Raw genomic sequence first — 14,960 nt, 5'->3', positions numbered from 1 at the left:
AACAAGATACTGCATCTCTATTATTAAACTGAGTTTTAGTACATATTTCTCTCAGATGTGAAAATTTACAAATACTATAATCATTCTGGAACACCGCCAAGCAATTATATATGTGAGCCTTGCAATGATACACATGAAAGTCAATTTGATGAAAAAATTCATTTAATAAAATATTTCACTGCGAGTTATACCCACAGAGGACTGAATTACTACCAGGGTGTGCAGTTTTAGCACAAGGAGTAATGCTTTCAAACTGAAGGAGAGCAGATTTAGATTTGATATTAGGAAGAAGTTCTTTACTCAGAGGGTGGTGAGGCCCTGGCACAGGTTGCCCAGAGAAGCTGTGGCTGCCCCATCCCTGGAGGTGTTCAACGCCAGGCTGGATGGGGCTGTGGGCAACCTGGGCTGGTGGGAGGTGTCCCTGCCCATGGCAAGGGAGTTGGAACTGGGTTATCTCTAAACGGTCCCTTTCAACCCATTCTGTGATGCTAAGAATGCAAAAAGATGCTCATACCTGATTTGCTGTCTGTGTAGAGTTTTGTTTTTCCCTCGGATTATGGCTTTCAAGGTATCAGAGGCATTCTTCAAGCTGTACATGTGCTAGTTATCAGCTCCTTGCGTAGGAGATAAAGACCTTTCTATTTTTATTAGTATGAAATCTCATCTTTTTGCAGGCTGGATAGCCTTTCACGGGCACAATCTATTTCATTCCACCTTAATCAGCTAACCCTGGGTAAGAATCACCAACTTTCTCATCACAGGTCTAACACAGCTGAAGATTGAAGGACATCTCAGGTTTTACAGATTGTATTTGAGGATGTAAACGGTGGCAAAAAAAATATATTTCTGGAAATCTGTTAGCAGTAGTGGAAGTGAAATTTAAGCTGCAATGCCAGTCTGTGGGGATTACGACACCGGATATGCTCACTTGTAGTTAGAACACCTGTACTACAAGAATTTGTTCTTATTCCCGTCTTTAATCTCATAATTGGAAATGTCTAGAGAAACAAGCAGCAAAAGTACCTGCACCGTAACTTCAGGTACTCAAAATGTAGGACCCAGTTTTGTATGTAATGCACTGAGGGAGACTGGCACCCTGAAATCAATTTAAAAGACCCAGCGAGGCACCTGCCAGGCTCTGCTCTTAGAGGTTCTCGCACTCCCCTCTGGAATGAGCAGTTTTTCATGGGCTATACATGGAGCCTGTGGAGTAGGTGGTGGCTGAAGCTGCCCTCCTTTATGGGTATTATAATTAGACAGGATATTATCCACAACCCTTTTTCCTTTGTAGGTTGATATCCTGCATAATTATCTCATTTGATATTTCTTCTCCCTTCTGTGTTATTGTTTGCAGGCCTATTCTTTTCCATTTATCTAAATTTAATCTGCATTTGCCTTTTACTTGCCCTAAAAACAGCACGGTACCTCTCAATACGATAATTTTTGCCAACTGTTTTTCTCCAATCTTATCACTACCTGACATTTAAAATATTTCTCATTCATGGTGTTCACTATACGCCTTATATATATTATAAAGAAAGGTCTCAGAAACAATTTCCTAGTCTAAGAATTGCCCTGCTATACCATCTCTCACCCTTTGCAACTTCAACATCTTGATTTATTCATGAGTAATTTATTTTAAAGAGATTATCATCTGCATTTTGCAAAGGTACTACAAGTTCAAGCTCATTTATCAAGTTCAACCTCATTTGTTCAGTTCAGACTCAAAATCACTCACCCCTAAAAATCTTAATAAATTTAGATCTATTCTGCTTATTAACTGTTAAAAACAACAGTTTGCTTTCTCTTCCCCCCTCAAGCCTGATCTTGGCTGTTCTCATATTCTAAACCAATTAGCTATTAATAAATGCTTTAAAAAGACCTAAAAGACTTTATCCAAGTACCTTACTATTGTCTCATTCTATTAGAATTAATTTCTAATAGGGTCTGATTTTTATCTTTGTATTTAGAAATTCTTTTTGATATCTGTTCTTCTCCCTTGACCATTATCCATCCTACTCCTTTTATTTTATTTGCCTACACTACCAACAAGAGCCTCTGGTCTAATGCAGAAAGGAAAAACAAAGGCCTGATTTCAAAAACGAGAGCAGATTAATCAATAACAAATATGGCATGAAAAGAGTAATTTCTGAAGGACACGGTAAAGAGACACAGCTTTAGGACACCAGGTTCTCTGAGAAGACACTATCTACAATGATTTTCCTAAATTTGACTTCAACTCTGAGAAGCCCGAGCACATTTGCTGTTTGAGTATTGAATTCTACTCAAAAGAAAATGCAAATGTAATTGCATTGATGGAAACTAAGCGCAAGGATGTCTGCATCAAAGGAAAAACAGTCTGTTTCACCCAAGCATAGGAGCTGGCCCCATAAACAGCTGTTAGCAAGGTATCCTCAATTACTCAGAACAAATTATGCTCTCAATATAGACAGGCACACCCAAACAGGTTTCAGGATGCAGTTATAGCATGGTAACAGCTGCAGCAACAAATTACCACATTCGAGAGCTTAAAATCATCGTGGACAAATCATCCCTCTTCTGCACAAGATGATTTTTGTAAGACAGAAGAAAGCAAAACAAAAAATGGTGCCAGTCCCAAATCACTCACGTATGGGAGCCAGAATACTCTCAGACAGGAAGCCTGGGAAAGAACAACGTGACCAAGAGGGGGAGGACAACAAAACACAGCTTGCACCATGGCATGGTGAATTTGGCAGTTTCACAGTGACCTCTTCAGTTATTCCACCGTGACAAGTACGAGGGATCAATGCAATGCAGATGAGAAACAATCTGCAAGGCCTGTGCTCATTTAGTGCTAAAACAAACCTCTCACTCCCTGCATCTTCCCCAGCAATTTTCAGTTGGCAGTGAGCAATACCTCCGTGGCTCCGTGACACAACTTCACCCTTCTGTTCAATAAGGAAAATTATTAAAAAGAACTGTTTGCATATTAGCACATGTAATTTTAATAATGAGACAAGCTGCATGTCGTAACGTTTACATAGTTTGTTTTTATACCATTGGGCACAGAAAAGCTACTGTAAGCACAATCAGCACGTCACTTGAAAATCCAGTTCTCCGTATGATTACGCTTCTCAGAACTGAGAAGTGTCATGCCTCATCTCAAGCACTATATGCAGATTTGGGTGCCACAGTATAAAAAGGACATCAAACTATTACAGAGTGCCCAAAGGAGGGCTACAAAGATGGCGAAGGGTCTAGAGGGCAAGATGTGTGCGGAGCTGCTGAAGTCACTTGGTTTGTTCAGCCCAAAGCAGAGCAGACTGGACGATGCTCTCAGACCTACGGTCTGATTTTTGGGTGGTCCTGTGGGGAGCCAAGAGTTGGACTTGATGGTCCTTGTGGGTCCCTCCCAACTCGGGATATTCTACGATTTTATTCTATAGTAAAATGTTTAGGAAATTACCCAGAAAAGTAAGAAAGCAAAGTCAGTATGAAGACAAAAACAGACAAAAAACAGAAAATCACAAAAAATAAAGCGTGATGATACTTCCATTAGCTACTGCTGGTTTCAAATCTCATTATTTACCAAATGAAACAAAACCAGAAGGTTCAAATCAACCATCCCTAATGTGATAAAGAATAGCTGGTCGGCTTAATCTCACATCAGTATTACAACAAAAGTACTCCAAACAAAAGAAGCAAAGAAGAAAACACGAATGGTGTTAAGGATTAATTTTGAGGGACTTTGCTTCGGAGTCACTGTGGAACAAGGGACACAGACAAGACTGAAGAAGGAAAGGTATCGATGTCAGATGGCATGAACGTGGCTTCCCAGCATATAGTCAAGTTCTGTTTCTAGAGCAACTTGTACTCTGTTTCTCACCACTCTACTGTCCATTATGCACAACAGCCACACATTATTTCACGCATTTACAACATCTCCTTGGTGTGTTTACTTCCAGCAGTTACCCTCTGGCTGCTCTTTTTGCTACCTGTTACCCTTGAGCCTTGCCCTCAGCTAGCCAATTTTCCTTTTGTTTTTCTTTGTTATCTTTAAGATTAGTTATGCGGCTCTGAATAATCTATAAAGCTCTTACATTTTATAGGCATTCCAGAGAACAGCAGCATCTCTCAGTTTCACTTCTGTTCCCAGATTTTTAGTTTAAGCCAGCAAAGGCTCTTTATTCTCAACACACACCACCCACTCCATTAAAAAAATCCATACTGTCTCGTTACAAGGAAAAGAGCTGCAAAATTACTTCAAAGGAAAAACAAAAAACAACCCTTTCTTCTAAGTAAACACTATACTGAAGAAAATGTTTTCTGAAAGAGGACTATAGAATCTCTGGAAGGTAACGCAGTTCTAGCCCTCAATGGAAGGAGAGACGTATTTTCTCATATTTTTGATATCATGAGAAAAATCAGTCATTCACAAAGGTAAACGTTTAACAGGAAAAAAACAGAGATACTAAGAATGGAAGTATTGCAGGTAAATGCAGTAATAGTCACAGCCTTAGGAAAAGATAGGGGAAGAGAACTAACTGGTATGCTGTGTATTATTTACTGGAATTAAGCTCTATTCAATCTGCAACAGTGGAGGCTCAGAAGCGTCCGACTGTACTATCTCCCAACGAACACACTAAATGATGCAGTTCTTTATATAAATGTAACCCTAAGAACCAGCTCTATCTCCCAGCGCTGGCTGCTCACACTCTGGGAACATTCAGGTTAGGACTTCCAGCAACCGCCCCGGCCAGCTTCCTGCTCTAGGCAGGGCTAACTTCAGGGATGAGTCGGGTAGCTCAGGGCCTTTTCCAGGTAAATTCTGAAAGTCTCCAAGGATGGACTTCTCTTCTTCAGACCCAATTTCTTTATAACCTTCCCTCATAGCCAGGTGCTCCGCCCTTCCTCACAGCCCCCTGCAGCAGTCGCTCCAGCTGGGAGGCTTCTTGCTCTGGGGACTCCAGAACAGCACGCAGTTACTCCAGATGTGCCGCCTCAAATGCTCGAGTACAGGACAAGAGTGAGTTTCCTTGATCTGACAGTTATGCTGTAGCTAACACAAACCAGGCTATGGTTGGTCTTTATCTTTAGTTGCCACCAGGACCTTCGGGCCCTTTCCTGCAGAGCGGCTGTGCTGGCAGTCAGCCTCCAGCCTGAACGCCACAGGGGGACGTTCCGTCCCAGATGCAAAACCCAGCATTTGCTTCTCTTAAACTTCACGAGGTTCCTTTGCCAGCACTTTTTTTTTTTTAAGCTTTTGGGAAAATGAGGCATTATCATTCTAATTTTCTATCGTTTGGATGTATTTATATTCTAAAACCCAGGAAAAATAAGGCTTTAAAAATTACAATCTGTTCATTTTTACAATATTCATTATAAGCATTTGAAGATTTTTTTTTTCTTAAAAAGTTAATACAGAAGGAGAAAACATATATATATTAAAATCTACAATCAATTAGCTATTATTTTAATCTTCCCAGAAGGCTTAGCCTACCCTATGCTTAGCAAGAACAAATTTGGATGGATTTTCCAAAAAAAACAACTACATGCTGAAACAACAAAAGCTGCCAAAAAAAAAAAAAAAACAACCCCAACAACAACAACAAAAACCCATAGTCCAAAACCAAGCACTAATTATTCTATCTTATTGGCAGCAACAACAGAAAACTGCAGAGGTAATCTTCTTAATTCTGTGGACTTCTATGGAACACTCTATACTTTAGAGAGAACAAATTTGTTAACTAAATTCATAGGCATAATCATGAGAAAAAAGCAAAATGGGGACTATCTGATCCAGCAGAACACAGTGAATTTATAAAATTATACCTCATTAACATTTTGTTCTTATGGACAGCAATTGTGACAGCATACAAAATAAACTGCCTCATTTTCCCAGTGCCCAGGCAGATTTCCTCGTTGTTATTCTTTTTCTGTTTACATCACCAGTTCCAATGCTGGTGGTTTTTTTAGTATTTTTTATTATTTTGCAGTGTGCCTGCAGAGAGCAAACGTGCCCACTGTACGCTGGCACTTACTGTAATATAAACAGACACACAAAATATATTGCTATTAATTTATATTATTAGTGTCTACAATTTCCAGGCAGGACTGAGGGCTCTAATATTCCAAACGCGTGGGCAGTCAGGCCTCCTTGCCCCTAAGAGTTAGCAACTGCTTTTGAGAAAAACTGCAACAAAGAACATCAACATGTAGAGAAATGAAAGGAAGTCAAGAGATAAAGAATTAAGCTATATTTTGTTTTGTTTTGTTTTTAATTTCAAAGTAACAGTTGTAAAGGATCCTATTATTAAAAAGGAGCTAAATTTGCTACCTTTAACAAGCACAACTTTGGAATCAGCAGCGTGTGATTTTTTGCTACCACCTTACAACATTTTCTAACTGTTCAGTGAATTCTCTCTAGTATCTCCCTCATCTTCTTTATAAGATACAAACTCAGTGGGTAGGACATTTTTCTACTTTCTTAGAGTTTTTCTTACTTACTGCTATCACTGGTCCAGAGGTTTGTTTTTGAGTATGTTCAGACTATCATTTAACAGACATATAAAACAAATCTGTCTTCCTGGTGAGCACCCAGAACCATGCAACTACAGATAAATCTCCAGTTCTTTTTTCTCAGGAACATCTCAGTTCAGAGGTTCTAAGGCTCTATTTCCCTTTTTCCATGGCTGCTCCAAATCCACTTCTCTGAGCTGGTGTAAACAACCACTGTTTTTTCTGAGACCCTTCACTGTCAAAGGAGGAAGCTTCACAAGATGGCAGATGTGCTTGTTTCTGTGACTGCTTATTTTTATACTTTGTTATGTTTCATCCTAGTCTATTACCTACAGCCAAAGTTCACTCAGTCCTTCCTGGGCTGCTTCTCTTTTGTCCTGGCACTTATTTCAATCTGTCATCATCAGTACGTGAATCAGTCCAGGAACTTCTGTACATGTAATCCTCAACTACATTAAACTTGACAATAAAATCATTAACTTATTAAAATAATTAAGCACCTTCTCAAAATTAATTCTAGGGTAGCTCCACCAGTGACACGCTGCCTACCTGCTGCAGAACCCCGCTACACAGGACACCCTAAAACTGAAAATAATGGTTAAACTGTGTTGGCAACTTATTTTGTGGATAATGGTGACAAGAGGGAACTGCAAAGATACGACACTTATTTTCTTTGAGTTGAAGGCATGATACCCTTATGTTTTATTCTACTGCATTTGACCTCACATAAAGTACACTAACAGCACAAAATAATACGGAGCGGCAGCAGAAGCAACACCCAGATTATGACTTCACTGTGATAAACTAGAAATCTTTTCCTGCTGTGGCACTGGAAGCAAGTACCTCTGTCAATATTTAGCAAAGGCCAATAAGCAAAGTGCCATATAATTAGAGTGCCAACATTCTGTTACTGGCTGCCAGCAGGCACAGACGGAAAACTTTTACACGTATTTTGCTGGAAGACGACACACACGATGCTGCTTTTGTGGAGCTCTGTCAGGACAGCAATTGAGTGGATGGGGAAAGTTGGATTAGCCCTACTCCTAAACTTTCCGACAGCCTGAAGAGCTGTACCCTACCAAGGCACTCCACGTCTGTCCTTCGTGATTAGACTTGACGGAGGCACTCCACCAAGCCCCGAGATCAGTAATTGGAAGTAGAAGCCACTGTCACCCAGGGAGGGAAAACATCCCAGCTGCAGTCAAGAAGTTAGCAGCTTAATCTACCTCAAGAAATGGTCTACGGCAAGCATCTCTTTCACCAAGTCATGCCTTTGCCTTCTTTTATTTGAAAAGATTGCTTTGAAAATTGTGGCCAATCACTTCAGCAATCATCTACAGTTGTTCGATCTTGCTGAAGGAGTCACAAACGAGGTCTAGCCTGGTTCTCAGACACGAGTTCATCCTCTGTGTCTGGAGAAAGGTGAAACAGCCACGCTGAAGATGTTTCAGCTCTTGAGAACATTTCAGTAAATTCTCTGAGTCACTGATCAGCTGCCTGCAGATCTCACAGTAAAGGTGGATAGATCTCTATCTGGAGGGTCTGCTGGTTTTGATGGGATCAGAGAAATTATTCTGAGGCAGCTACCCATTGCAGGGCCTCTCCCTGCTTGGGCTCTGCTATGCTTTATCATGTTTTAAGTTAAAAGCGTATTTGCTGAGGGAAAATTTGGGCAAATAATAGCTTGGGACCGAACTGCAGTCCCAAAGTGTAGGTGGGAGGTTTAGCCATCTCAGCCACACCGCTCTTCAGTTTAATAAAATCACAGATAATGGCTACTGAGCTGCGGGGCGCGGTGCAGAGCTCCATTCTTTACCAGTCCTTGACAGAAAGATTGCTCTAACTTTGGCAGAAAATTCCCTGTAAGCAAACTTAAAACTTTCACAATCTTGCCACTGGGCTCATAGCAGAGAAACAAAGTATTAAGAACCCGTCACTATTTCCAAACTACTCTCTTCACCGTTAACTGCCCTCGCATCCCATTAAATGGAACAATTCTATACTGAACAAAGTAGTATTTATTACGTAACTTTTTAATAACTACTCTTAAAATACTAAAAATAAAAGAGCAGTAATTAATCTTTATTTAAATGGTAATTTAATGTGTTAAGAGCCCGAAATGAAACTAGTCATTAACGCAATAGTAAAGACTGCCAGAAGCTTCATTACTGATTAATAATGGAGAACACAGCGTACTGAACAGCTTCCCCTAATCCAAGAAGCAACTGAGAACTGAGCTGCATAAACTTTCAATCCTAATAAATTGGTGAAGCGATATCATTTCCTTCATAGAATTTAAAATTAATGGATATAGTGTAGCTAAGTTTTCATCCTGATCTACATTGACTAAATCTCTATTTTAAAAGCAATGGGCCATGTGTGTCATAAAGACTTCTTGTGCTGCAAATAGGTTAAAAATCCCATACCATACCCTTCCATCAGGTGACTATTATGTATGCTGGAACAATGACATTAGTTACTTCTAACAAACACAACGTTTGTATGGTATTATTTTTGATTAACTTCACTGTTAGTAAAAGAACACTAATTCATATAAATAGATTTAAGAAAGTTTGCCAATTAATGTCAACTGATGTCATACTGTCACTTCATCCGCTTTCTTGTCCAAGAAACATTTAATAAAAATGACCATATAAGGTCAAAAGAGGTGCAAACTCAAAAGAGGTGCAAATTACTGACTTGTTCCAAAGTTCTTAGAATGAATGCAGATGTATATGATGGTGATTACCAACACAGCTACCTAAATGGGAAGAGATACAAAAAGTAAACGTATTTATGTTTGAAATTGTTCTAGAGCACCTTTGAACAGATGCTAGAATTAAATAGTAATTTAGAATAATTTAATTCAGAAACAAAAAGTAAGAATACCCTATATGAGATCAATTCCTTCAATAGAACCTTAAAGGGCAGTGCCTTGAAAACAAAATGGGAATTCATTGCCACAGCATATTTGACTTTCAAATCATTAATTCACGTAGTGCTCTCACCAGCTAACCGGAATAGCCATCGTTTTTATGAGCTATTGAACTTACTGAAACCCACTGAGCATTACTCCAGCAACCACAAACTTATTGGAGTAACTTAAAGATTTACATCCTTAATTCTGTTCACAGTAGCAACATACAAAATCTTATGGTATCTATGAACAGGCACAGAACATTACATTATAGGAAAAGAAAAATTCCAGGCAGATCCCTCCAGCCAGAAAAACACTCTAACATCTTCTAATCCAACTGCTACTAGATACAGGATTCAAAAACTTCAGGAGTGAATGCTTCACATTCCTTTTGTATAATGAAGTACAGAGATCAAACATCTATCAAGCACTACCACTAATATCTCTGAAAGCAAGCCAGGAGGAGGGAGATAGGTAATTTCAGTTAATCTTACCAGTTCATCTATGTCTCAGAAACACTATAAATATTAATGTATATAAATATTAATGAATTACTGCATATGAGGAAAAAAGACATAGAATAATCATCTCTAGAAGAGGCATCAGTATTGCAGAACCATTTCACAGACTTGCCGTCTATAGCCTTCATCATCAAAGACACTGGTACAATTATCTTCTTGTACAGTCCTGGAAAATCAAAACTTCTGTGCAACTGCAAACAAACACTTTGATAAGGAGCTTCTCTCTGCAATCTTTTAAATGTACACAAATTGAAACGTGAATTTATGAGTACTAACATGGCAGGTTATATGTTTACTATGAATATTTCAAAGACCTGGTAACATTCCTATTTGTCCTACTGGAAGTGCACTAAAAATGCATTGGAAGTACTGTTGTAAAAATAATGGTTCACTTAGAGTAATAAATCTACACTGACAGAGGAGTGTAGTGGTTTGGGGCATTCCTTAATGCACACGTTTGGCAAGAAATGCCATATCTTAATAGAATACCTTAATACTTAGGATGTTTGCAAATGAACATGACTTGGTAATTTATATAACAAGAGAGACCAATCCATCACACAGTGAGCAAAAGCAGATCTAAATAAAAGGTTGCAAAGACTCTCCCTTATACATATTCCGGGACAAAGTTTGGTTCACAAGTCTTTTAGCTGATGGAACCATTAGCAACCACGTACGAAAGACCTAAAAACCGCTGGAGGAAGAATGAAAGAAGCTTGTGTCAACAGTTCGAAGGGACCACTGCATACCTCCAAAGCACATGCATTTTGTTTAGCAGCACTATCTCTTAACGTGAATTATTACTCCTCACTTTTGATACTGAAGATCTCTGAGCAGCTGCAGCATCATCACTCTACCCCGACTCTTCTGCTGTCGGGTGGCTGACATTTTCTAGAATCTCCAAGCAATCAGATAGGAGTCTAAAGAACTGTATTGTGTTTGTTAGCTGTGCATCATGTCCGGGTTGCAAACCACAGAAGAAATGATCCTGAGACAAATGAGCTCGCTGCTTCAGGATTACCTTAGCACCAGAAATGAAGCAAAGCAGTGGTGTGCAAATACGTGCCCATAAAGGCACCTATAGCTCCAAAAATAAACATTACTCTTTAGAGAGTGCAGCCACGTGGAATTAGCTCATTCAAACACATCTCTATAATCTACACTAATTTAGTGGATAATAAGGTTTGTTTTCCCTAGGTGGTAACTGGAAGTTATTTCGAATATCCAGATTGCCTGTTCTGTGGCAAACACAATACTTAGGACGAGACCACAGCAGCAACGTAAATTACAAATTCTAATATTAACGCACTCAAATTAAATGTATATCAGATATTCATCAACCATTACTGTATATATATATGATATGAAGAGTAAATATTAAAGAAAACATAATTGAGCCTCTATCTTGAAAATTGTGCCATTACCTACCTTATAAAATGCAACAACAGAAACGCAGAAGGATAAAAAGAATTAAAATTGTGTTGATTGCAGATGTTGAATGGCTTGGATACAGGGAGCCATTACCTAGATTAAATTTTTGTAGCTTGGAAAATACAAGACTGGGGGGTGATGTGAAAGAGAGGATAAAGTCATGCATAGAGAATAACCATTCTCTATGGTTAATGGCTAACCATAGAGAATAACCATTCTAGTGGCTAACCATTTCTCCTGACATAAGGCTTAGGTTGAACCAAATTGAATTATCAGGTGACAAGTTTAAAAGAAATAAAATAATACTATAACTCATGATCATAGTATGACTTTGAATATTGAAAATTCAGTGGAAAATCACTTAGGCACATTCAGGGAAGAAGGTCCAACAAAAGTTGCACAAGTATGCAGGTACAACTTCCACCAGAGAAGCCCCTGGATGCAAACAGCAGGACACTGGATGCATACATTGCATATATGCTGGTTTTGCACTCATTCCCTATTCATGATATGACACACAGTCCTGCAGTTTGATCCCATACAGGATCTGCTCTGGAGGTGTGAGCAGAAGGGCCTCTCCTTGGCTGCAAGTGAGAGTGACGATACTGCTGCGAACTGGAAGTGGCTGAAGAGTGCAATAGTGAATGTACAAATTCTTCCCAGCCATGCAGAACTGCCCCCCTTGTTTTGCTGCTTATTATTAGAAGTGGATGAAGTAGGTGAGGGTGGGAAGGGGGCCTAATTTGGAAGGAAGAACAGTATGAGAAGCTGGTTGTATCGTGCCAGTCGTTTTTCCATGGAAGGACAAAATATTTCCACTGCTGCCTGGGAGACCTGCCAGGGCTCTACCTCCTCTCCTCAGCCTAGCAATTACACTTGCACAGCACTCCGAAAGTGAAATGCTGTCACATCTTGGAGAACACCTACGATTAGTCATTCAAGGCAGGGTTAAGCTCCCTGATTAACTCTGGGAAGGGAAGCTGAGGGAAGTAACTCCTAAGAGATGACTGTGAGTGAGGCCAGCTCCTACCAAGCACTAAAAAGAGAAAAAAAAAAGGGGGAATCAATCACTCACCTCAGGTGCTTTCACTCCTTAGCTGCTTATGGATAAAGGATAATATCTTACCAGTGGTACCAGGACCACAATAACAGGATGGAGCCTAATGGCAGCCCTCACAAAAATGGCATCCATCTCAAAGGAGGACTGATCTTCACTGGGCGGACAACTGCCAGATTACCCACCCAGAGGCATAGCTTACAGAGGTGTAGTTTATTAAAACAGATTATCTTTTATTCCAGAGATGACAAGGTGATTACACTTAGCTTTATGGACCAATTGAGTTCAGACTCCCTCAGTATCTTTTTGTATTCTTTTTGTGTTCGTACCTTTCATTTACTTATACAAAGCATTTGAACAAGCACTATTATGAAAGGATTATCACAAAAAATATACTAGCTTATTCGGGAAGAAACTTCTTGCAATACAAGGTTTCGTGCCAGAAACATTTTGAATTGTTTGATTACCAAACTGAGTGATACACACGTAGGAACTGGGGAAGACAAAAAGCAAGCATATGTTCTTTTGAAGCAATTTGAAAACAGTACCAAGGTTCAAGGTAGAAAAAGCAAGTATTTGCTAGATATGGTTGGGAATACTGTTATTTGGAATTGTAATCAGGCATGGCAAAAGAACACACTTGAGTTTTAGAAATTAAATTTCATTTTGATGTAAAAATAATAAGGCTTTTAAAATTGAGAGGCATAAGAGTGTACACTCAGTGGAGGGTACAACATTGCTGAGAGTCCAGGATATATAGTAATTACTGGTATCATTCAGGACACACGAGCATTTCAGCATTATAAAATAGAGATCACATTTCCACATCCCACTGTAATGACTGACATGCTAATGCCTCTCTTTCCTAAGAAAAATCCCAGTGATGCTCATCAGAAGCAGACCATATATTCTTGTAAGACATTTTTGTTTGCAAGTGACTTGAAAATAACTAATTAGCAACAGGCAATTAAAAAAGTGAAACTATTATAGTTCAACTGAAGGAAAAGAAACAGTAAGTCATACAAGACAAACGATCTTCCAGCAATTGTATGAGCCTTTCGTAATAAATCCAATAATACTGGGAAAACAATCTGTGCTTTTTACTGCAGTGCCTTCCCTGTCAAGGATCACTTGAAGAATTACAGAGTTCCAAAGTGGCTTTGTTTGAAATGTCACTGACAAGGTAACCTAAAAGAACATTTTACTTCTCATAATTAAACCAGAGTCAAAATTAATCAAAAGACGATATGAAAAAACTAAACTTCTTTGACAAGTTAAGTACGCAGTATGCAGTTGTAACTAAAAACAAACCCAGAATATGGTAAACAACACTAAAACAGCACTAATTCTCATTATTCTTGCTGGAACTGTATCAATACGCTTGAAGTACTCTATATCAAGACTTAAAACATACGGAAGTGAAATCAGTTAAATGGCCCCTTCCCCCCTACTTGTTCATCGTACCTTAATTTGTGCAAAAGGTCTGTCAAAGTTTCCAACATAAAGAAGACCAACATTCTGGGTGAGTAGCCTAAAAAAATGAAAAAAAAAAAATCTTTTAAGACATCACTTTATATCCATAAGATTTTTGCATCTCCAATAGTTGTTACTGAAGTTCATTATGAAAGCAAGAGCATCCTTTGCAAATACAATTATGCAACTCTACTTGAACTAGTACAAGAAGGAAGGACGCATTAAAGATGGATATGCACTGGTAATTTGTGTTTACTGTGAAGAAGCTCTTCAACCAAATAATTTCACAGGCTCCTTTGTGATGAACGCCACTCAATAAGATACAAGAACAGCAGGAATGTACCATCTCTATTTATTGGAGAACTTAGAGACAAAGAGACAGCAAGAGCACAGACTAATAATAAACACATTCAGAGCAGCAGGCCTAAGAGTTAAAAAAGATAAGGACAAATAAATGCATGCAAAGTAATACAAACATCACTAGAAGAGAAGTAACAGAGAATCTCTGCTATGTTGTCTAAGGGCTTCCTAAATAAAAAGAGCACTGGAGCTGGTTTGTGCTAGTTATTCTCTTCAACTCTTTACGGAGCCCTTATGGGCACTACCAAGATTCGGAGGGATGGTGGGATAAGTTGACTCGAATGTTGACTCGTGGGATAAGTTGACTCGGTGCTTCTAAATAGGAGTTAGCTTGGTTTCTGCAGATACTGGGCAAGTCACTGTTACTAGTACACCAACTCCCAGTACCAGAGGACCATTAGGAGGCCCCGCCTAAGAACAGGAAGACAAGCCCATCACTGAGGGAAGGTGCCCAACTGACAGTGTATGAGATCATTTTGCTGTTCAAACAGGACAATTGCTATTTTTCCTTGCTAAGCAAAGGCAAAAGGTGTCTCTTTTTAATAACATTTGTATTTTAGGCATGCATATCATGTATATACCTTTAATTCATAGCGAGCTACATGTTTTTTTCTGTATATAACCTGGTTGTCATTTTCAACTAATTTCTCATCATTATCAACTCTATTTTTAAAAACAAAAGAATATATAAATTTAGATG

At 39.0% G+C, this 14,960-nt stretch overlaps 1 protein-coding gene across 1 annotated transcript in view; it reads right to left on the bottom strand.

Moving 5' to 3' along the window:
* Positions 1-14,960, bottom strand: part of RNGTT (RNA guanylyltransferase and 5'-phosphatase) — a 184,984-nt gene that overhangs the window by 18,706 nt on the left and 151,318 nt on the right. The window contains exon 14 of the mRNA XM_035321474.1: positions 13,892-13,958. Within this exon, the coding sequence (XP_035177365.1) occupies positions 13,892-13,958 (67 nt within the window). The remainder of the gene's footprint in view (positions 1-13,891; positions 13,959-14,960) is intronic.

The sequence above is a fragment of the Oxyura jamaicensis genome, chromosome 3 (genome assembly GCF_011077185.1).
Source record: "Oxyura jamaicensis isolate SHBP4307 breed ruddy duck chromosome 3, BPBGC_Ojam_1.0, whole genome shotgun sequence".
Taxonomy (NCBI): Eukaryota; Metazoa; Chordata; class Aves; order Anseriformes; family Anatidae; genus Oxyura; species Oxyura jamaicensis.
Note: the sequence above shows the minus strand (reverse complement) of the source record. Positions and strands in the feature narration are given on the sequence as shown.